This window comes from Lonchura striata, chromosome 1, assembly GCF_050655825.1.
Source record: "Lonchura striata isolate lonStrDom1 chromosome 1, ASM5065582v1, whole genome shotgun sequence".
Classification (NCBI taxonomy): Eukaryota; Metazoa; Chordata; class Aves; order Passeriformes; family Estrildidae; genus Lonchura; species Lonchura striata.
The window spans coordinates 118865315-118888277 of record NC_140703.1 but is presented as its reverse complement, the minus strand read 5'-3'; the positions used below and the strand labels follow the sequence as shown (position 1 = coordinate 118888277).

The following is a 22963-nucleotide window of genomic DNA, read 5'->3' as shown; positions in this document are numbered from 1 at the left end:
CAGAGCCAGATGTTTGCCAAAGCCACAGCACAACATGTGTGCAGCAGAGCCCCAGCCATGGCCAGGCTCCAGATGAGTTCCCTGCCTGCTGACTGCGCTGGCTGGAGTGGGGAGGATGGCTGAGGAATGGAGCCCGAGCTGCTGAGCAGGCTCCATCACTTCACAGCACTGTGGGCTGGGCTGGGGCACAGGTCAGCAGGAGGGCTGTGAAAGCAGGAGATGTGTATAAGGGGCTCTGGTGATGTGCTTGAGATGGGTCTAAAGGAAGGGGCAGCTTTGACTCCCATAGGGTGAGGGACCTTGGTGTGGGGCTGTACTTCTGAGAACTGTACCATCTCTGGGAAAATGTAGGAAGTCTGTTGTGCCTTGGCTCCACTTGTTCCTCCTGTCTTGCTGAGGTACTGGGAGGGGGTGTGAACTTGCAAGGCCTCAATAGCCATCACTGCTCTCCCAGCTCTCCATGCAGTGGGGAGAGGCAGTCTTAGCCAGGACCCCGCTTCCTTTTCAAAGTCTGGTGCTCTGGTTTCTTGCTGCCTAACCCTGAGTCACCTTGCTGTTCTCCTTTGTTGTCCTCTTCTTCTCTGTGGTGGCCATAGCGCTCCCGCTGCATGCTCTTCTGCCCAGCTGTAAGGCACTCCAGCAAAGCCTTCTCACCACACCTGCAGGAAAGGAGGGGCAGGTAACAGATGCTACTGCCCGGTGTGGTCAAGGCTGCTGTGCAGGGACGGGGAGCAAATCAGCTCTCTTGGAACAATTTGAGCTCAATGGGGAACTGGGGTGTTCAGGAGAGTCTTTGGCTGGAGATCACAGAATGGTTGGGTTTGGAAAGGACCTCTTGAGAAAGTCTAGTACAACCCTCCCATGCACAAGCAGCACCATCCAGAGTTGGTTGCCCTGGACATCCCCACTTTCCTGGAAAACCTCATAAAGGAAAAGTGCTTCCTGATCTTCAGAGGGACTCTCCTGTGTTCCAGTGTGTGCCCATGCCCTCTGATGCTGACACTGGGCACAACTGAGAAGAGCCTGGATCCATCCTCGTGTTGCCCTCTTTCCTGTATGAATGACACCCTTCCTCCAGGCTGAACCATCCCAGCTCCCTCAGTCTTTTGTCACAGGAGAGGTGCTCCAGTCCCTTCATCATCTTTGTGGCCCTTCACTGGACTCTCTCCAGTATGGCCATCTCTCTCCAGAACTGGGGAGCCAGTACTATACTATAGGAGTGCAGAGGAGTACTGTACTGTACACAGCTCCAGCTGTGGCCTCACTACTGCTGAGGAGAGGGGCAGGATCCTCTCCTTGACCTGCTGGCCACACTCACCCTGATGCTGCCCAGGACACCATTCTCCTTCGTTGCAGCAAGGGCACAATGCTGTCTCATCTTCAGCTTGGCACCCGTGGGGACCCAGAGGGCCTCTCTGCTGAGCTGCTTTGCAGTGGTGCAGCCCCCAGCATCTGCTGGGACAGGGAATTGTTTCTTCCCTGGGACAGAACTGTGCACTGTCCCTTATGAATTTTAGGAGGCCTTTTGTCCCTCCCTGCAGCCTCTCAAGGTTGCCTCAGATGAAGCATGACCCTCTGGCAAATCAGCCACTCCTCCCAATTTGGGATCATCAGCAAACATGCTCAGGGAACACACTGCACCATCAAACAGGTCATTAATTAAGATGCCAAACAGGACTGGGGCAGGATTGACTCCTGGGGCACACTGCTAGCTACTGGCCTCCAAGCAGATATTGTGTCCCTGACCACCACCCTCTGGACAGGAGGCATTCAACTGGTTTTCAGCTGAATGAGGATCTCATGAGGGAGAGTGTCAAAGAATTTAGTGCACTTCAGGTTGACAATATCCACTCCTTTTCTGTCATCCACCAGGCCAGTCATTTATCATGTGGATCAAGCATGATTTGTCCTTAGGAGAAGCCATGCTCACCACTCCTGATGATTTTCTTGTTCTTCCCATGCATAAAAATGGTTTCCAGGAGTAGCTGCTCCATTGGTTTCCCTGGGATTAAGGTGATGCTGATTGTTTTGTAGTTACCTGGGTCCTCCTGCCTTACTCTTGAAGATAGGAGAGATTTACCTTCCCACAGTCTTCAGGCATCTCTCAAACATGATGACTCAGCAAAGATTATTGTGAAGGGCCTGGCAATGATGTCTTTCACCCTGTTCTCTGAGACCTGAGGCTCCTGAAGACCCATCTTACTAGTAGAGAGTAAGGGAAAGAGGGCATTAAGTACCCCTGTCTTTTATTAAGTACCCCTGTCTTTTACATGTCCTTTGTCAACAGGTCTCCTTCAGCTGTGGGCTTACCCAGCCTTCCTTTTGTCACCAATGTACTTATAGAAGCCCTTTGTGTTGACATTGACATCCCTTGCCAGATCCAAATCCAGTTGGGAATTGGATGCCAACAGCTGCATTCCTATGTAATTACACCGATCAGTGAATGATTTCAGCAGAAGGTAGCCCAGATGTGTTCCCCAAACCCTGCCATGGCAGCAGCCTCTTCTATACCTGTCCACGAAGTCTTCAAAACACAGCATTGGGGTCATCCCTGGGTTCCTTAACACATGTCCTGATCTCAAGGGCATATGCCTTTTCATTTACATCCATTGTCTGACAGAAAAGATGCATTTCTTCTGGCACTTTCATCCAGACCCTTTTGCTCATTACAGCCCCCAGGCACAGCACTGCTCATGAACCTCTCCCCAGAGCCTGTCTTTCAGCCTGTCTTTCAACCTGTCTTTCACCCACCTGATTGCCCAGCACTCCAAACTGTAACATCCTGCCTTGGATATGAGGACAGTGGGAAAAGGTGCCAAAATCCTTCTTACAGTCAAAACTGTCACCCACAGCTGTCAGCCCTTTGACCCCAGATGCCATCACTCCATCACAGAGAGCAAACAGGATGGGCAATCCATGATGGCTCTTCCCTTCCAGGATCTTTCATGTGGCCTAAAACTTGCTAGAAGACTCACTTCAAGATTCTCCTAGGGCCCAAAGTGTGGATGATGAGAATGTAGACCCTCAGATGATCCTTTTGTCTTTTTTGAAGGTGGGATGTGAGACTTGCATTCCTCCGGGTGTCAGGGATCTCCCCTGGTTTGCCCTGACATGTGACGAGCAGCCCTACAAATCCATTTCTTCAGCATCCATTGATGCAGCCTGTTGAGTCCCATGGATTCACATGGATCAATCTTTTCAAGGAGATACTGACTCTCTCTTCACCCCTCTCTGGAGGCTCTCTGAAGCCTTTTGAACAGCATGGAGGCCTGGGAGGCTGGTGGAGACTGAGGTAGAGGAGGCACTGAGTGTTCCAGTCTTACCTGTGCTGCTGATGATGATTCCACGCTCAGAAGTGGGCCCTTCTTCAGGCCTTCACTACCAGCACAGTGCAGTGGCTCTTCCTGGCACGCTCAGGCTTGAACTTTGACTTTGCTGACACACTCCTGACATGCCTGGCAATGTTTATAGATTCTACTTATGTGTCTTACCTCTGTGCCAATCTCAAAGAATTGTGGAATGGTTTGGGTTGGAAGGGACCTTAAATATAATCTCTTTCCACCCCACTGCCATGAGCAGGCACACCTTCCACTAGACCAGGTTGTTCCAAGCCCTGTCCAGCCTGGCCTTAGACACTCCCAGGCATCCAGGGGCAGCCACAGCCTCTTTGGGCAACCTGTGCCAGGGCCTCATCACTCTCATAGGGAAGAATTTCTTCCCAATATCCAATCTAAACCTACTTGCTGTCAGTGTGAAGCAGTTCTTCCTTGTCTTGTCTTTTGAGACCCTTTTAAATAGCGTCTCCATCTTGTTGGCTCCCTTCAGGTACTGAAAAGCCCCAGTCACGTCACTCCAGAGCCTCCTCCTCTCCAGGCTGAAAAGGCCCAGTTCTCTTAGCATACCCCACCTTTTGCATGGCAGCTTAGCCCGGAGGCCCCTGCTTAGCCCAGGCCATCTGCTGAGCTCTCTGTGTTTTCCTGAGCACTGGGATGGGCTCTTCTGGAGTGTACTGTCCTGAAGGCTTGACAGCTTTCCTGAGCTGCTTTGGCCTTCAGTGCTGCCTCCCATGAGATCCCTTCCATCGACCAGTTCCCTGTAAAAGCTGAGATCTGTCTTGCAATCTGGGTCTGTACTCTGCTTCTCTTCTTCCTCACTCCCTTTAAGATCCTGAATCTGCTTCATGGCCACTGCAGTCACAGCTACTGCCAATTGCCACATCCCCAATTAGTAGTCCCTTCTAGGGACACTGGAATTATTTGCAAGACCAGGGGTCTGTGATCCTATCTTCCTCAGGTACTGCTGCTTCCTTGGCAGCTTCAGGTCAGGAATCTGCTGGCAGAGCATTGATGTCCTTGTGCTTAAAGCCTTTAGTGGCTGTGCGGACTCCATTCAGAAGTTATAGGTGAGGGCAGTGGGGCTGCCATTCAGGCTCAGAGCCCTGGCTCCTGCTCCCACATATCCGAGTAACAGGACTCGCACGGCTCCAGTGGAGAGTTTCTTGGGCAGTTCCACAGGCAGCTTGACCCCGTTTCCCTCTTCTTTTCAGGCAAACATCAGGAGTCTCATGAGTGAGCTGCAGTAAAACCAGCTGTGGATCCAAGATTTGGGATGGATGCTAAATACAGAGCCTGGGGCTGCCCTGCATTAACTTCTAGCAAAGTTCCTGGAAAAATGTCCATGCTTGGCTTAAAAATTTCCAGAAGTGGTGGACTCACCGCAGGCTTTAATGAGCCCTCTTGGTGGCTAATTGCCCTCACAGCTAAAAATGTGTCCCTGTCTCAAACTGCATGTGCTCTGAGTCTGCAGCAGTGCATGCCAGCTGAAATGAGGTGGTTTCCATACCTGGTGGCTGGTGGTTCCTGTGATGTCTCTCGGGAGTCCCCAGGAGTCATCACCCAGCTGCAGCAGGGATCCTGCTGTCCCTGGGTCTGGTGTCAGGCCTTGCTGAGCGTGGCTGCCCGCAGGTAGTCAGCCAGCCCCATCCCATGGGATTCACACATGGAGTATCAGCAGTCTGCAAGCAGGGAAATGGGACTGGGGAGCACCAGCCACTGCCCCCCTCCCTCTGCACGCAGTGGCAGAGCACAGAGCAAAGTGTCCAGTGGCCCCAAACTCAGCCAACACTGTGACCTGGTTCAGCAGGTGTTTGCTGTTCCTGTGGCTTCTCTCTAGGCACCAATATATCATCATCCATCCAAAGGAGACAAGAACCAGATGCAGGGCTCCAGTTGTGGTTACACCAGCGATGTGACCTCTCTTAGATGCTGTGTAGGCTCATACTGGGCAGAGTTTTGTGTTGGACCAGGAATTCACAGATTGTCCCACCACAGGATGGGACAGTGAAGCAGTAGATACATGGGATACCTTGTCCTGGCTGCACAGTCAGGGCTGGTTCTGATACCAGGCTTCTGGCTCCACCAGTTATCTTGCTGGAACATGGCTCTGGGTACCAGGAACCCACCAGGGAGATAGTGCTGCACTACACAGTAGTGAGAGCTCATCTGTTGCTTCCCTGTTCCTGAAACCTGGCCCAGATCTTGTGGCAGGAAGCTGGATATTCCCCCTTTGAGTATTTCTAAGGGTGGCACCCATAGAAGATGGTTATGATGGGGAAGGGAAATTCCTCTGGAAGCATCAGAGCCCCTGGGCTAAGGAGCCTGAAGCTGTTATCTGCAGCAGAGTGTGTTGCTCTATAGTGATTAAAGCGGCTGATGTCCATTTTGGATAACCTTCAGAGTGAGAACTAGTTCATTCTGAAGGAAAGAAAAGTCTTTGTTTGCCATATAGTACCTATTCCAGTCACCATGGCAACTGATTATGCATTTCCATCTGCAGTGGTGGAGAAGGCTGGCAGCTGACCCAAGGAATGGCAGAGGCACACTGGGGTGTGGGTACAGGGCTGTACCCCGGGCACAGGAGAGGCACACTGGGGTGTGGGTACAGGACTGTACCTGGGCACAGCAAAGGCACACCGGGGTGTGGGTACAGGCTGTACCCCTGGCACCGCAGAGGCACACCGGGGTGTGGGTACAGGCTGTACCCCTGGCACCGCAGAGGCACACCCGGGTGTGTGGGTACAGGCTGTACCCCTGGCACAGCAGAAGCACACCGGGGTGTGGGTACAGGGCTGTACCCCAGGCACAGCAGAGCCACACTGGGATGTGGGTACAGCCTCTACCTGGGCACAGCAAAGGCACACCGGGGTGTGGGTACAGGGCTGTACCCCAGTGATGACAGGCAGCATGGAGCCACTATACTGGTAACCTGTGTATGAGCTCCAGTGATGTCAGCAGGGTCAGATTTGTGCTCTCTGCTGAGCAGCTTGCCAGGAAGATGGGCCGGGGCAGTAGGGAGGGGGATGGTGAGCTCTAGGTGGGTCCAGTTTCCCAAAGTGCCTTCTGACCCAGTTCTGTCACAGCACCTGTGTTTCCAAGTGCTCTGCAGCTGGAGTGGGGAGGGGGGGATCCTGTTCCATGGTGCTTCTTCTGGCAGCTGCTGCAGGGTTGGGGAGCAGATCCTCTGCCTGTGAGGTGCTCACTGGAGATGTGGTCTCAGTTTCTCCCTGCAGGCAGCCCCTCAGACCACAGGCAGCAGGGCTGCCGGGAGTGCCACAGGTGCTGCCTCGCCTTCCTGCTCAGGACAGGGTGGTCCCACCCCTGCCCACTGACCCCTGCAGGCCCAGCTGTCCCGTGTCCCCTAAACCTTGTTCCTCCATCCCCGATGACCGGGCTCGCAGCCCCCAGCCGGGCCCTCGGCTTGGCGCGCGCGCGGCGTTCCTGCGCTCCTCGTGCGGAGCCGAGGCCCCATGGCTGCTGCGGGGAGGAGCTGTGGCTGACGAGGCCTGAACTCCACTTCACCCGGGCCTGGCCCAGCTGCCTTCCCCCAGCTCTGTCCCCCAGCTTTGTTCTCCACGGAGCTCCCAGCTGGTGGAGGAGCTGTGGGCAGGGATGTGGAGTCAGGAGCTGGTTTCTGCTGACCTGAGCTCTGTAGGAGCGTGAAGGGGGAGCTGGGAAGGGCAAGCAGGGAGCAGCATTCCTCCTCCTGCTATGTCTGTGATAGTGGGTGCACTTCTTGTGCTACAGGTAACATGAGTCTGGACAGTCACAGGGCAGTGCCATCCTCCATCCTCATGCCCCATGTCTAGGGCTGCTAGACACAGAGCCCTGAGAGCAGGAGAGAGCCAGGGCCACGGTGACAGGGGGGTGACTTTCTTCCTGTCCCATCCTGAGTGTCTTTGGAGAAAAGAAGGAATAGAGGTGCAGGGGCTGCTGCTGCTGCTGCTGCAGTGCTGCACCTCCTGCAGAAGAAGCAGTGGCCGGTCTGGGAGGCAGGCGACAGTTGCTGTCACACTGCGTTGTGATGGCCAGCTCTGAGGGTGGCACGGTGGCTGCAGCCATGGAGCAGAAGGTGGCACTGGGGAGTGGTGGTGGTGCTGGGCTGGGTCTGGCTGGTGGTCTGCTCTGTTCAGGTGGTGTCTTCCCTCCCACAGGTGACAGCCACAGACTCAGACAGCGGTGCATTTGGCTCCCTTTCCTACTCCATTGGCTCTGGCATCGGCAGCATCATCCCCACACAGTTCAGCATTGACAAGCACTCAGGGCAGCTGTGCACAGTGCAGCCCCTGGACCGTGATGAGGGCACATCTGCGTATGACTTCACTATCATTGCTGTGGATGGGGTGAGTGCTAGTGAGGCTGTGCATGCGGTGCTGCTGACCCAGCACAGTGCAGGGCACGCTGCTGTCCTTGCACTGTCTCTGATCTGGTGCCTCCTCAGGGCGGCCTGAACTCCATGGTGTATGTGAAGGTGTTCCTGGAGGACACGAATGACAACCGGCCAGTGTTCTACCCACTGGAGTACGCTGCCAGCATCAGCACCCAGAGTATGCCAGGGACAGCTGTGCTGCGAGTCACTGCCCATGACAAGGACGAGGGGCTCAATGGGAGGGTGACGTACCGCATCGTCCTGGGAAACTCGCCTCCACTCTTCTCCCTCAACAAGGACACAGGTGAGATCTCAGGCAGCCAGAGAAGGCAGCAGTTGGAGCACTGTGATGTGGGAGGTATCAAAACCAGCCTGAGTGTCACTGCCTGGCCACCTCAGCAGTGTGGTCTGTCTCCAGAGTACGTCTGTTCCTCTCCCTGCCACATCATTCCCTGCTAAACTTCCTTAGCCTCTGGTAACCCCTTTCCAGACTCAGTTCCTGAATTTTTGTGTCTGCTCCCTGTTCTGTTCTTCATTTGTCCTGTCTTCTTCTCCCCATTCTCCATCTTGGACTCACTGTGCCCTTCCTCTTGTTTGCTGATCACACAGCCGTATGATCAGCTGTATGATCAGGCTGTATCCTGCTTTCTTATCCCTGCCAATCCCCTCTTCTCCAGCTCAGTTAACTCTCTATAACTCTGTGACCCTTGATCCCACCCTTCTCATTGGCTGCATCTGCTCGAAACCAGAGCACTTTCTGCTGGGGAAGTGGGTGCATGAGTACGTGATGCCAGGGGTTCTCGGCAGGATGGAAAGGTGCATTGGGAAATCTGCACACTGGTTCTCAAGTTCCCAGCAGGTGACTGGGAAGGTGACAAGCCCTACCAGCCCTCCTAATGCAGGGCCACCTCCTTTGTAAGGCCTACCAGCTCTGGTCCTTCACTTCTATATCCCCTCTCAGATCCTCTCTGCCAGTCCAGGGCCTGCTTGCTGTGTTATGACATTCACCCTGTGCCCCATATTGGAAGCCCTCTCCCCACCTTTCACTGTCCCAAGAGCTGCCTTCTGGCTCATGTCCCACAGCCTGTACCACTGCTTAACTCAGAGCTGGGTGTAAGATAAAGTGTGGAGGATTTGGGGAGGCTTTCCTGGGAGATCTCCACTCATTCACTCCAGCTCCTCTGTCGTGGCTCCCACTGTGATGCACATTGTTTCCTACCCCTTCTGGTTTGTCTTTTCCATCTTATGGTTTGGCCTGTCCCCTGGTGCCAGGTGACGGGGTGCATCACAATGCCACATCAATGAAATTCTTCCTCAGGTGTCATTTCTCTGTCATGGTCTCTGAGTGGCAAAGCCAACACCCTGGTGCAGCTGGTGATCTCTGCTCAAGATGGGGGGGGCCTGCAGGCACAGCCGAATGCCCGGGTAAACATCAGCATCGTGGAGGGCACAGTCTCACCCCCTGTGTTTGAGCAAGCTCAGTACTTCTTCAGCGTGCCCGAGGACATGCCACAGGGCGCCAGCGTGGGGGCTGTCCAGGCCCAGAACCCGCCAGGTATGGCCTTGTCCCTTTTGCATGTTGCCACTTTCCCTGTCCACACACCATCATTGAGGTCCAGCATCCACCAGACTTCCTCATGGAGTGGCCCTGCTCTGAGAGCTCCACACACTCACACCTGAGCGTGCATCTAGCTCAGCACCTGTGCTCACACAAGTGTGTAAGCACACCTGGGTGTCTGTGCACGTGGGCATGACGCTGCTGCACCCCTCGGCCCACAGCTTCCTGATCCTGGGGCTGAGGCAGTAAGCTGGATGGCAACTCATTCCTTCTGTCTCTGTCCTCTTACCCACAGGTCATGCTGATGACATCTTCTATTCCATCTCCTCGGGGGACCCTCATGGCTATTTCTCCATCGACTCGGCCTCGGGGCAGCTGCGCACCAGCCTGCCTCTGGATCATGAGTCCCAGTCAGTTCTCATCCTGGATGTCCAGGCCCGGAGCGGCTCACCCCCTGCCTACAGCAACACGCGGGTGAAGATCTCCGTGTCAGATGTGAACGATAACATGCCGGCATTCCCAACTCCCTCTGACTCTATCCTGCTGCCAGAGGCCACAGAACCTGGGACTACAGTCTACACCCTGCAGGCTGAGGACCGTGACAGCGGTGCCAATGGACAGGTGACCTTTGAGCTGCTGTCGGGGGGTGAGGGCACCTTCATTGTGGAGCGTGCCTCGGGGGCAGTGCGGCTCCTTGGGGCCCTGCAGTACGAGGTCATCTCAGCCTACAGCCTGGCCATCGTGGCCCGGGACAGTGGCATTCCCCAGCTCAGCTCCACCTTCACGCTGCTGGTGCACGTGCAAGCCGAGGACGACAACGGACCCATCTTTGACACTCTCACCTACCGTGTGGAGGTGCAGGAGGGTGTTCCTGTCTCCACCCGCTTCCTTCAGGTGAGGGCCCTGGCGCACGACGTGGAATCCACAGCCCTCACCTACCACCTGCGTGCAGATGGGGATGCTGCCAGCTTCGGCATCGTGCCTGAGAGCGGCTGGCTGTACGTCAAGAGTGCCCTGGACCGGGAGACACGGGACCTGTACGTGCTGACGGTGCTGGCCTCGGTGGGAGGCACCGGGGCTGCGGCAGACGCACGGAAAACCGGCACCAGCACCGTGCGCATCAGCATCACTGACGAGAACGACAACAGCCCTCGGCTGAGCGAGGAGCGCTACTTCTTCACCGTGTCTGAGAACCAGGCTCCTGGCAGCACTGTGGGAAGGGTGATGGCAAGTGACCGGGACGCCGGGCAGAACAGCCGGCTCACCTACCGCCTGCTCCAGCACGACCCCAACTTTCTTATCCACACACAGACAGGTGAGAGACTCCTGGCCTCCTAGGTGGGGTGAGAAAGCCCAGGGCAGGGCAGCTGTGATGGTGGCCAGGCCAATGCAGCAGCAGAATATTCACCTTACTGCCCCCACAGTGCTGGGCTCCAGCAATACACCTGAACACAGCTGAGCACAGGCTCTGCTCTAATGCAGCTTGTGGGCTGAGCTGTGTCCCTACTTAGCAGTGTTCTCACTTCTTCTGCCTGCCCCATTCCAGGAAGTATTCAAGGCCATGTTGGATAGGGCTTGGAGCAACCTGGGATAGTGGAAGGTGTCCTTGTTCATGGCAGCAGGGTGGAACAAGTTGGGCTTCAAGGTCCCTTCCATCCCAAGCCCTTCTGGGATTCTCCCTCACAGGAGAGGTCAGCACCAAGCACAGCTTGGATCGGGAGCAGCAGTCCAACTTCCAGCTCCTGGTGATTGTGCAGGATGGGGGAGCACCACCTCGCAGTGCCACCGGAACCATCTATGTCACTGTGCTGGATGAGAATGACAACGCTCCTGCTTTCCTCCACGTGGGCAGTGGTCAGGAGCTAACTGTGCAGGTAGGGGTGCAGGCTGGAGCACCGATGAGGCCTGGTGGCTTCTGCATGTGGGGGCAGGTGGTACTGCTGGGGAAAAGGAAGTGGGTAGGGGGACCCAGGGGAATTTCAGGGTAGGAGATGAGCAGGCATGAGTTGGATCCATGCAGCAGCCAGGACAGTTTGATAAATTTGAGATGTGGCAGGTGGGGTATATCCTTGGGAAGAGCAGAAATCCTGGTGCACAGAGCAGGCAGGGACTCTGGAGGGCTCTGGCACAATCAGACCTGGCCAGTGGGCAGAAGCTCTTGGCTCACATGTGTCTGTAGGGAGGGACAGCAAAAGGAGCCCTGAACCTGACACAGGTTCAGAGAAGATCCAGGGTGAACAGTGGTAAGCAGGGAGACGCACAAGGCTATCACCCTCTAGGTCTGGGGATTTTGGGTACAGCCACTTGTCTTTCCAGGAGGTCAAGGAAATGTTGTCCAGCTGGGCTTGGCGTGCACAGGAGTTTTCTGTGAATCTACTGTGTCACCAGGCAAGCTTTTCCTGCACACTCTGGTGGCCGCAGTCACTGGGCACTGCATGTGCTGCACACCCAGCTGCATGGGTACTGCTCAGGAGAGTTAGGTGAGGACCTTCCTCCCAGCAAGGGCTCGTGGGAGCCAGCTGAGGGGCACTGGCAGCAGCAGAGCAGGATGGGCAGCCAGGGCCCTGGCCTCACCTGCTTAGCACAGCCTGCAGCTGGACGGCCATGCTCTCTCTCCACGTCCATTGCTGCTCATCAGGCTGTGTGCCAGCCACCCTCTGTCTCACATCCTGCCTGAGCTGGGCACTCCAGACAGGACTGTGTTGGTAGCCATCTGGGTGACACAAGATCTGGGGACACTCTGCAGCTCCAGCCAGGCCTTCCCTGTTATTGCTGCTTCCCTTCCCATCCTAGGGTGCAGTCACTCCTTGCCCAGCTGTCTTCTCGCATGCTGCTCTGCTGGCAAAGCTGCTGGCAGGGTTTGGCCTGGGTGAGCACACGTCCCAGAGCCTAGAGGAGGCAAGGGGGCACAGTAAGTCTTGCCCTCTCTCTGAGCAAGGCTCTAGGAGCAGAGCAAGCCAGCAACTAGCCAGCCATAGCATGGCTGAGGGAACACTGGATAGGCTCTGCGATATGGTGTTTCTCACACTTGGCATCTGTTGGGAGCCCTTGTGGGGACACGTGTGACACACCACATGGCAGGATCTGCAGCTGATCCCAGTGCCTCGGGGCACAAAGTGCTGAAAGGGCCCTGCTAGAGCTTGGCAGGACTCTGTTCTCACAAAGAGACCATGAAAGCAGATGTGTCCTTCAGGGGACAGGACATGGCTGAGATGGGTTCAGAGTTCTGAGGGCAGGTAAATGCTGCAGCAGCTCTGAGAAAACGGGCACTTTGGTTTCAGCACTTTGATTCGCAGGTGCTGAAAACGGAGATAGGGAAGGGTGAAGTACCATAACAGCCCACCGTTAGCCATGTTTTGGACGTAGAAGAGACTTGGAGGAAGAAGTGAAAACTGGATGATAACACAAAGCTCCATGATTTCTTGCAGACCTGCTAGGGCAGCATTCATGTCAGTGTTCTTCAGGCAAAGCAGAGGAGGGTTCTGTGTCAGCACGTTGAGCACCAGCTGCGGCATGCTGAGATGAAGCACTTTGGAGATGTGCTGGCAGTACAGGGGGTGTGTGCAAAGGGTCTGCAGTGATGGATCCTCCCAGGGAATGATTGCTAGGAGAGGGGAGAGGGAGCAAAGGGAAGGAAGAGAACGCCTGTTTTCACAGAGGGTGTGCCCCTGGTGCTGGTGTTTTTTGGTATCCCCTCAAAGATGTAATGGTTGATGTCACTGTTCAATGTACAGCATTCAAAGTGAGGGCTCCCTGTCAAGAACTGTAGAAGGATCGTGTTCCAGTGTAGAGTTAGGGAAGATGATGGGACATGAAATCACTGCTGCTAAGCAAGTTGCTGTAAAGCAACGCAGAGTGGTATTAGGGGTGGGCTCTTAATTGGCTGCTTCAGTTTGGGGAGAAGCCTGGAGCTGTGTGAATGTGCCTCACCAGACTCAGGGCAGGCAAAAAAGCAAATCAGATGCTGAGTTTAATTGGAAAAGAAACAGAGAATGAAAGAAAATATCATCACCCACAACTCAGATTCTGCCCACACTTTCTGTCTGGTTCTGTTCCCTAAGTGAGCAGAAGTGATAGAAACTGTTTAGAAAAGGATGTTAATGGAATCTCTGGCAGATAATGGTTCCAAGCAGAAATAAAACATCCTTTGGCATGGACAAAGCTGCAGGAATATCACAAAGGTGTGCACAGAGTCATGGGGAAATGAGAAGTTGCTTTTTTCATAACACAAGGCTGGCAACTCCATAAGAACTGACCAGGCAGCAGGTTTAAAATAAACACAGGCAGCATTTCTTCATGCAGAATGTAATTAAATTGTGAAATCATTGTCCAGAGTTGCATGGGTTCAAAACTAGATGAATTCATGGAAAGAAAAAATCCATCAAAGGCTGATGAACACAAATATGATCTGTGGCTCAGGAAGTGTCTGAGCCACAGTGGGTTGGGAGCCAGGGAAATTCACAGGAGGATTGTTCCATATGTACCATGTTTCTCACATTTCTGTACATCCACTGCCAGCCCCTGCCGGAGCTGTGCTTGTGGCCAGAAGGGCTCTGTAAGCCTGGGACCAGGCTGGTGTTTGCGGCAGCCTTTGGGGAGGGTGGGCAGACCCAGATATGCCCACATGGCCACCGTCTTACCAGTGTGCATGGGCAAGCCCGCTGCCATCGCTGCTTGTTCCTGCCTGTGTGACTGGACTGGCATTTGTACATGTAGGTGTGCTCGTGTAACTCCTCTGACATGTCTGCTTTTCTCAAAGGGCTCTGATTCCTCAGGGAAGGGAGAGTGTCCCTGCCTGATGAGCAGGAGCCACTCAAGTCGGGGTTGAGGGCAGTGAGGGTAGATGTTGTCCCAGCCTGTGGTGGGGAGAGGTTGGAAGGGGCCTCTGAAGCATGGCCCCACATTGAGGTGTCCACGCAGACCTTCCTTTCATCAAGGGCCAGGCTATATTTAGGTCTGTGCCTCCATCACTGCTGTGAAAGGCTGTTCCAGATTCCTTGATCTGGTACTAGAAAACATCTCTTCATTTCCAGCCTAAACTAATTTCTGACCATTTTATGCTCATTTGTTCTTGTGCCAATATTGTGTTTTTGCTTAAAAAGCTGTCCTCTCTCCCTGGAATTTCCCTCCCTCTCCCAGTGTTTACAGAGCACAGTCCCAGCACTGCCTAGCCTGACTGAACGAGTCCAGCTCCTCTGGTCTCCCCTCCCAGGGCTTCAGCACAGTGCCAGCAGCTTGGGCAATAGCTCTGGCCCTCACCTCCACCTGGAAACCTGCATCCTCTCCACCAGAGTCGTGCTTGGATTCCACTTGTCCCTTTCCTAAATGCATTAAGTGGCACAGATCACCCTGCACAGCTGGGTCTGGGAGGGTGGTCTCTGCCACAGGATGTGCTGATGGGATGGGAATGTGAGGTCTGTCCCCTTGAGGTAGGATTTTGTCATCTGCTGGGGTGGAAGGAATAGCAGAGCCTGTGCCACGTGGGAGTCCTGTTCCACCAAAGATTGTGTGCTGGAGGGGGCAGGTCTGCAGCAGGGAGGGGATGTGATTCCAAAACCTGACAGATGCTGAGGGACAGTGATGGGGGTGCATCCCATTCCATAGCTATCCAGAAAAGGTGTGCAGTGCTGTAATGTGTGGTCTCAGTGGCAAAGGAGGTGGGTCTCCTCAGGACACAAGGTTACCTGAGCTCGTGTGACTGATGTCTCAATAGTCTTGTGCTGCACTGGCATAAATTGGGGGTCTAAAGTACCTACAGCCAGGCAGTGCTACCCAGGAACAAGGGAGAGAAGTGAAAAGCCCCAGGCTGAGGTACCTGAGCCCCAGAAGATCTGCCAGCTGCAGTTCCAGAGGTGAGAAACCTCCCTGGCTAAGTGTGGCAATTGAGAATATCTCTGGCTGTGGCCAGGGAGGCTGGCACTGGGCTGTCAGGGCTCACACATTGGCATTTCTAGCTGAAGGTGTCTGTTGGGGCAGGGAGAGCCAGGACTATTGTGGAGCCCTGCACTTACCTGCCTGCAGAGGCTCTGGGTGTAACAGGGGGAAGCAGTGCCCTCCTCCAGTGTGCCCCCACCCTGCTGAGTGCGCTGTTAAATGGAACAGAAGGGGAGGAGGGCTGGTGAGGCAGAACCTCCCTTGGCCAATTGCTGTGGGCTCCTGCGTGTTCCCAGCCTCAGGCGCAGCTTGTGGGTCCTGTAGGGAGTCTGTGTTGTGGGTAAGGTGTAGGGCTGGTGCACAATGGTGCAGACCTCATTCTGTGCTGAGGGGGCTGTGGGGTGATCTCAGAGGTTCCCTGTGCCACTCAACTACTCCCCGGGCCATGCTGTAGGTGCTGGAAGAGAAGCCATCAGGACTACTTGTCGCCTCCCTGCAGGCCAAGGACCCTGACGAGGGGGAGAATGGGACCATCATCTACTCCCTGATAGGTAGGAGCTCCAGAACTGGCAAATCCGTGCTGCTCTGTCTGGCAGCCATCACCCAGGCAGATGGGTGCCCACTGCTCGGGATCCCCACAGCAAACTCCCCTCCTTGGCACCCTCCCCTGCCCTCCCAGTGCCATGCTTCCCCCAGCCACATTCCCCTCTCTCTGCAGGAGCCTGGGCAGAGCGTTTCACTCTGCATGTGGCTACCGGAGAGCTGCGGACGGCCGCGGTTCTGCGGCGCACGGACCGGGCCGAGTACATCTTCACGGTGACAGCCAGCGACCGCGGCACGGCGCCTCGCAGCACGTCAGCCATCGTCCGTGTCCAGGTACCTGAGCCCCTCTCCCTGCCCACCAGCTCCTCTTGTCCCTGTGCCATCTGCTCAACACCTGCCTCTTGGAAGACACATCCAGCTACTTGGCAGCCTTTCTCTGCACCTCTTCATCCTCTACTGCCTTCATCCGTGGGTGCTCCTGCTCAGCTCTTGATCCAGCCCTAGAATCCACAGGGAGAACCTGGACGGGAAGGGATGACCCTGCACCTGTTCTCATGTCCAAAGAACTGCCAATTGCAGTTCTGCTTTCTCCAGGTTTTAGACGGCTGACCCTGTCCTAGATACCCTGGGGCAGGAAAGATGTCAGAGGTTCCCTGCACAGAGATTTCCACTCTTCTCAGCATCTGCTGAAAACAGTGTTCTGAGCTGCAGGGTGTTTATTCTGACCTGCAGGGTACCCCTCATATCTGTGTCACTTTGGTACTCCCTGCCTGGTACTGCCCAAACAGCTACATCCTTTCTTTACTGTTAGTAATGAGCTTCCTTTTACAGCAGAGGCTCCGGTTCCCCCATCAAGGCACTCCCATGAATATTGTTTCACATCTTCTCGTCCATGTCCTTGCAGTTGCCAAGGCCATTTGCCTGTCCTTGCTGTGCCACCTGCACCAGCCCTGCTCATTGTTCCCTTGAGCCAGCTGGTTTCTCAGTCCTTTGTCACGCAGCCATCCCCACTCTGCGCCTGTCACTCGCTAGTGTGGGAGCTCCAGAGCTGAGTTCTAGCCCAGGTGGGTGTGATATACCACGTTCCCTTGAAGAATGGAGCCTGGTGTTAGCCTGCCACAACTGCCTTCAGCCACCAGAAACATGTTTTATACCATTGCCTTTTTACACTTCGTCTGTAACTGTTCTTGTCATCAGAGCTGTTCTGCAGCCTTCAGAGCACTGAGGGTAGGCTGGCCGTCCCCATCATGCTGGTTTGCATCCCTGTAATAGATATTTCCTTGACAGTCACTGGGTTTGATCCTCTCTGGGCTGACTGGTTTGTTGTTACTCCTGTTTTCCTCAGCTCCTTGACAGGAATGTGCTTCTTCAGTGGGTTTTCCCTTCAGGTCAAAATTAACTCTAATATCTTTAATAAAACTAGTGATAGTATTTACTTACCTTGGGGTCATACTGAGTTCTCTTTCTGTGCATCCCATCTGGATGAGTGTGACCTCTCTTCTTATTCACTCTTGCTTATGTTTGCAGAATTGTTTCTCCTGCTATCTGTCGGCTTTACAGTATTGGACCCAGTCGCAGAGCCCAAGAGTGGCTGAGGGAAGGCACCTGTGAAGGTCACCTTCTCCAGGCTCCTGCTCAGATGGGGTTGTCTGGGTGACTTCTGGCTGTCTCCAGGGCTGGAGACTCTACCACCTATGGGCAACTTGTGCCAGAACACAGGCACCCTCACAGTGAAAAGTGTATTCTGAGGAGCAGAGGGACCCTCCTGCATTCCAGCATGTGCCCTGGCCATAGGCCCCTGTGCATGCCACTCACTCCTTCCTCTCCTCACAGGTGTTGCCATCCTCCCGTGTGCTGCCACGGCCTGATGCCACCGTGTTGACCCTGCATCCTCTCGAGGGGGTCAAGCCGGGGTCTGTGATTGGTTCAGTGGCGCCCCTGGACGCCCCTGCACAAGGACAACTGATCTACACGGTGGTAGGAGGTGGTGGGGATGGCACCTTTGTGGTTGACAGTATGACAGGGGAGATTTATGCCGCCCGTGAGCTGGACTATGAAGCTGGGGCACGGCACGTGCTCCAGGTGAGTGCTGAGGACACACAGCATGGCTATCCCTCCAGCAGGTTGGTGCTGGTCCAGATCCATGTACAGGACTGCAATGACCAGGCACCCACCTTCCCTGAAGATCCCATTACCATTGTGGTGCCTGAGAATGCCCAGGCCGGCTCCTCCATCTTCACCTTTCAGGCGCTGGATGGGGATGGAGTGGGCCCCAACAGCCAGGTGCGCTATGCTCTGCTGCACCTGGAGCCACCCGGAGCCCCCTTCCAGCTCGACGGCCGCTCGGGGCAGCTGAGCCTGCGCCAGGGCCTCGACCGAGAGGCCGCTGCCTCCTTCCTGCTGGTGGTGGAGGCCACAGACCAGGCCCGCAACGTCAGCCAGCGCCGCTCGGCTGCTGTCACAGCCCGCGTGTTTGTCACCGATGAGAACGACAACGTGCCCGTCTTCCTCTCCCCGGCCACGGTCAGCGTCATGGAGGACCAGCCCACAGGCTTTGTGGCACTGCACGTGGTGGCCCAGGACCGTGATCTGGGAGAGAACGGACGTGTGAGCTACTCCTTGCGAGCAGGCAACGCTGATGGCCGCTTCCACCTCAACCCCAGCACGGGTGAGGGCTGGGAGGGTGCAGAGGTGGTGGCAGGGATCCTGGGAACACAGAGGCTGAGGAGGGTGCAGGGGTACACGAGGATGTTGTGTGGTGCGTGGGAGGAGGTGTGGGTTGGGGAGCCCGCAGGAGGGAGACTGGGGGTACAGGGAGTCCCAAGCACACCATCTGGTTGGCACTGTGCTGCTGTCTCCTGAAACCTATCTGTCCTGCAGCCCAGTGCCTGCAGCCATACAGCAGTTCCAAGGCATAAAGCCTGGTGCCAGCTTGACCTTCTCCTGTGTCCACAGGTGCACTCTCCATTGTGCGGGCCCTGAACCGGGAGGAGGTGGCACAGCACAACCTGACGGTGGTGGCCACAGACCATGGCTTCCCGCGCCTCTCGGCCACACAGCTGCTGTCTGTGCTGGTGCTGGATGTCAATGACGAGGCTCCTGTGTTTGAGAAACCTGAGTATGAAGCCCACGTCATGGAGAACCTGCCGGCCGGCAGCCCAGTGCTGCAGGTGCTGGCCACGGACCGGGATCTGGGTGAGGATGCAAGCGAGGGTGAGCTGCCCAGTTCAGTCACGGCCTGTCTGGAAATGTAGCCCCAGGTCTGGGCATACCCTGCTCCCTTCTGCCAGTCTGGAGAGCCCGGCTGACCAGAGGGAAGGATCAGCACCTGGCCTGGAGGCAGGAGATGGGCTGAACCCTGGGAGAGGATGGGAATGGAACTAGAACTGTGGTTCCCTCTGGTCCCCTGGCCCATGACCTTTGTTCTGTGGGTTCTTGGCCCGTCTGGCCTCCCAGCAGCTGGCTTAGGCTGTCACACACCTCTTCCACCAGGGAGCAAGCTCACCCTCTCACGCAACCTGTGAGCCCCGGGTGAGAGCCGGGAGATGCAGGACTGGGAGCCAAACTGGGGCTGCTGCTGGGCTGCCTTCAGACCACCTTTGCGTCCACAGGTGCCAATGGGCAAGTGTCCTATGGGGGTCTCTCCGGGGGGCCGTTCTCCATCCACCCACAGACAGGGCTCATTGTCACCACACGTGCCCTGGACCGGGAAGAGCAGGAGCAGCACGTGCTGACAGGTAAACAAGGGGTGACAGTAGGCAGGGGGTCAGTGGGGTACACAGGGACTCTCACTGCTGGGGTGGGGAGTGTTGCAGAGAGAGCAGGCCATGGGGAGGGAGGAGGGATGTGGGGCACAGCAGGGCTGTGGGGTGGTTTGGGGCTGCAGAAATGCTGATGCTCACATGCCTGGCTGCCCCTGTGGGTGCCTGGGTGTTGGCACAGAAGCACTGTGGCTGTAGCTCCCAGTCAAGGCAGTCTCTGGTGCTCTCACTGTCCTGCAGTCTATGCACGGGATGCCGGCCTGCCGCCCAGCCTCACCAAGGCCACAGTGTGGGTCACAGTGGGGGATGAGAATGACCATGCACCCCACCTGGAGAGTGAGTCCTTTTCCTTGGAGGTTCCTGAGAACCAGAGTCGTGTGGCACTCTACACCCTGCGGGCCACTGATCCTGATGGTGGGGAGAATGGACGCCTGGAATACCGGGTGGCAGGTGAGATGGGAGCATGGGACTGGGCAAAGATTCTCCCTGGGCTTCCCTGGATCTGGGGACATCAACTGCATCAGTCTCATTCCATGTCAGCTCTCTCCTGCTCCAAACTGCACAACATTGCTGTCACCTCTCAGCTCTCTGCCCCCAGTGAAGAGCACCCTAAGATCTGGACAGGGTGCACTGCTCATTCCCCAGGCTTGTGTCTAGTTCCCCAGGCTTAGACCAGTTCCACACTTCTCCTGGCTGCTCTGACCTGTTAATTCACAGGTTGCCAAGTGAGATTTTTGCTGTATCCTGTCATAGGCTGCCTGGCAACTCCCCATGGCAGCAGCACTAGCCTGTGAGTGGTTAGATTCAATTTTTCATATGAAGCTAGCCCAAGGAGTTTGCTCCCACTGGGGCTCACTCTACCCACCCTGCCACGTCCCATGGTGGGGGGCTTCATGCTCTCTGGGGCCTTTCTCATTCCAGTGATAGGCATGCTCCCTCTCTTCTCTTTTAGGTGGAGACCCTGGGCAGGATTTCAGCCTAGACCCTGTCTCTGGTGTCCTCTCCACTGCACATGCCCTTGACCGAGAGCAAATTGCTTCCTACAGCCTCATTGTAGTGGTGCAGGACCACGGCTCCCCCCCACGCAGTGCCACCATGTCAGTGACTGTGCAGGTGTTGGACCTCAATGACAATGCACCCAGTTTTGCTCAGGCCAGCTACACGGTGGAGGTGCCAGAGGACTTGCCAGTTGGTGCCCTGGTGCTGCAGCTGGTGGCTGAAGACCCAGATGAGGGCACCAATGGGCAGGTCTCCTACTACCTGGGCAACGAGTCGCTGGGCATGTTCCAGGTGGAGCCACAGAGCGGGTGCATCCGGAGTGCCCAGGCACTGGACCGGGAGCACCAGCCCACCTACAGCTTCCTGGCCAAGGCGGTGGACTCGGCACCGTGGGAGCCCAAGAGTGTGGCTGTGCGTGTCACTGTCGTGGTGCGAGATGTCAACGACCATGTTCCGGCCTTCCTGCAGAGCCCACTCACCGTCAACCTGTCCCGCGACACGCCGCTCATGGATGTGGTGGCCACCATGAAGGCCGAGGACAGGGACGCGGGTGCCAATGCCTCCATCCTGTACCGCTTTGCCACCCCCAGCTCCGCCTTCACGATCAACTCCTACACGGGGGAAATCCGTCTGCTGCAGCGCCTTGGCTCCCTCAGCCAGCGCCAGCGGACACTCTTCGTGCTGGCCATGGACCTGGGGCAGCCGGCGCTCTCCTCCACAGGGGTGGTGGTGATCCATGTGCAGGAGGAGCCCTACCAGGGGCTGCGCTTTCCTCGCAGCACCAGTGATGTGGCCCTGGCCGAAAATGCTGCCCCAGGTACCCACTGGCAGTGAACAGAAAGTGCTGTGATGGAATGGGATAGGGCACAAGGGGAGGTGGGAACAGCGCTGTGGAGAACCCAGAGCAGAGAGCACTGTGGGGTCTGGGGAAGTCTTGTTACGCTTTGGGCAGACCCAAGGAGCTGCAGGGTCTGAGTGATGCCCAGGCTGGTCAGGGTGGTGTCCCTGTAGGCTGGCCTGAGTGTTCAGATCACTGTACGCAGCCACAGTTGTCCAAGTGTTCCCAGAAGGTCCTCAGGTCACAGTCAGACCACTGAGGATCCATGGATAGGCACCATGACAGCAGGCTCCCAGCCCAACGTTGACCTTAGATCTGTCCCCTGTCACAGTGTCATCAGGAAGAGCAGGGCTCCTGTGGTGCAGCACACGCTGCCCTGTGTCACCCTAACCCTTTGCCATGTGCTCCGAGGCTCCACTGTCTCTTCATACCCTTTTGCTCTCCCAGGTACTGAAGTGGCAAGTGTCCAGGCCATGCACACAGGGGGCTCCTCGGGGCACATCACCTACAGCATCGTCAGTGGCAACGAGAGGAACACTTTCCTGATCCAGCCCAGCTCAGGTACAGCTCCAGGAACACCTGGGGAGCTCTGCTCATGCCTGCTCAGGTGCTCAGGGCCCCCAGGGCACAGGAGCACTGTCCACACTCTACCTGTTAGGTGAGAGGTACTGGAATGTGGACTGTCACTGGCCAGAGGCTGTTAGCACTGCTCCCAGTGCAATTGTGGTCCCCCATAATTAGACCTTTTCCCAAAACCTCAGAGAGCAGGGTTAAATGGGATTTTGGGAAGACATTCTTCCCTGTGAGGGTGGTGAGGCTCTGGCACAGGTTACCCAGAGAAGGTGTGGCTGCTTCATCCCTGGAAGTGTCCAAGGCCAGGTTGGACAGGGCTTGGAGCAACCTGGGATAATGGAAGGTGTCCCTACGTGTCCATAGGTACATTGTAAATTAGTTCACTACATCCTGCTGGCTGCCCTCCTCCTCCTCAGGTGGGACACCAGCACCTTGTTGCTCCAGCAGCCTAGCTGCCCACGGTTCAGGCTGGTGGCAGTGGGTGTCTGTCCTCAGAACACTTTGTAAGGCCCTGACTGGACTCAACGCTGCAGTGAGGTGTCTCTGGCTTGGAGCTGGATGAGCTTATGTCATGGTGGGAACAGCTCATTCTGCTCCACACCTTTGGGGGGGCTCCAGATGGGAGGACTGTCACATGCTGTAATGTCAGCAGGAACCGCCTGTCCCCAGCAAGGTGTGGGTGACATCACTCAGGACAGCTCTTGAGAATGATGAGAAGCTGGCAGTGTGAGGAGGGCTTGGAAGAGCTCAGTGTGTCTGTCTGTCCACCTGAGAAGGGATGGATGGATGGATGGATGGATGGATGGATGGATGGATGGTGCTGGTATGTCACTCCCCCCTTCCCTCTGTTCTCTCTCCCAGGTGCCATCTCAGTGCAGGACTCCAGTAGCCTGGACTTCGAGGCCAGCCCCCAGCTGCGCCTGGTGATCCAGGCAGAGACTGCAGCTTCCTTTGGCTTTATGGCCATAAACCTCAACCTCCAGGATGTGAACGACAACCTGCCCCGCTTCCAGCTGCAGAACTATGTGGCATTCATCTGGGAGTCACAGAGCTATGATTCACCTGTCATCCAGGTATGGCGGGGCACAAACAGGGACTGACTGGAGTTATGGG

General features: G+C 55.9%; 1 protein-coding gene across 2 annotated transcripts in view; it reads left to right on the top strand.

Annotated features, from left to right (window-relative positions):
- Positions 1-22963, top strand: part of DCHS1 (dachsous cadherin-related 1) — a 43514-nt gene that overhangs the window by 12380 nt on the left and 8171 nt on the right. For both annotated transcript variants that reach the window (XM_021538775.4, XM_085588167.1), the window contains exons 3-16: positions 7490-7678; positions 7777-8008; positions 9023-9259; positions 9558-10577; positions 10949-11136; positions 15591-15687; positions 15855-16012; positions 17513-18347; positions 18635-18874; positions 19291-19416; positions 19681-19890; positions 20393-21256; positions 21725-21838; positions 22712-22923. In XM_021538775.4, coding sequence (XP_021394450.3) covers positions 7490-7678; positions 7777-8008; positions 9023-9259; positions 9558-10577; positions 10949-11136; positions 15591-15687; positions 15855-16012; positions 17513-18347; positions 18635-18874; positions 19291-19416; positions 19681-19890; positions 20393-21256; positions 21725-21838; positions 22712-22923 — 4722 coding nt within the window. The remainder of the gene's footprint in view (positions 1-7489; positions 7679-7776; positions 8009-9022; positions 9260-9557; positions 10578-10948; positions 11137-15590; positions 15688-15854; positions 16013-17512; positions 18348-18634; positions 18875-19290; positions 19417-19680; positions 19891-20392; positions 21257-21724; positions 21839-22711; positions 22924-22963) is intronic.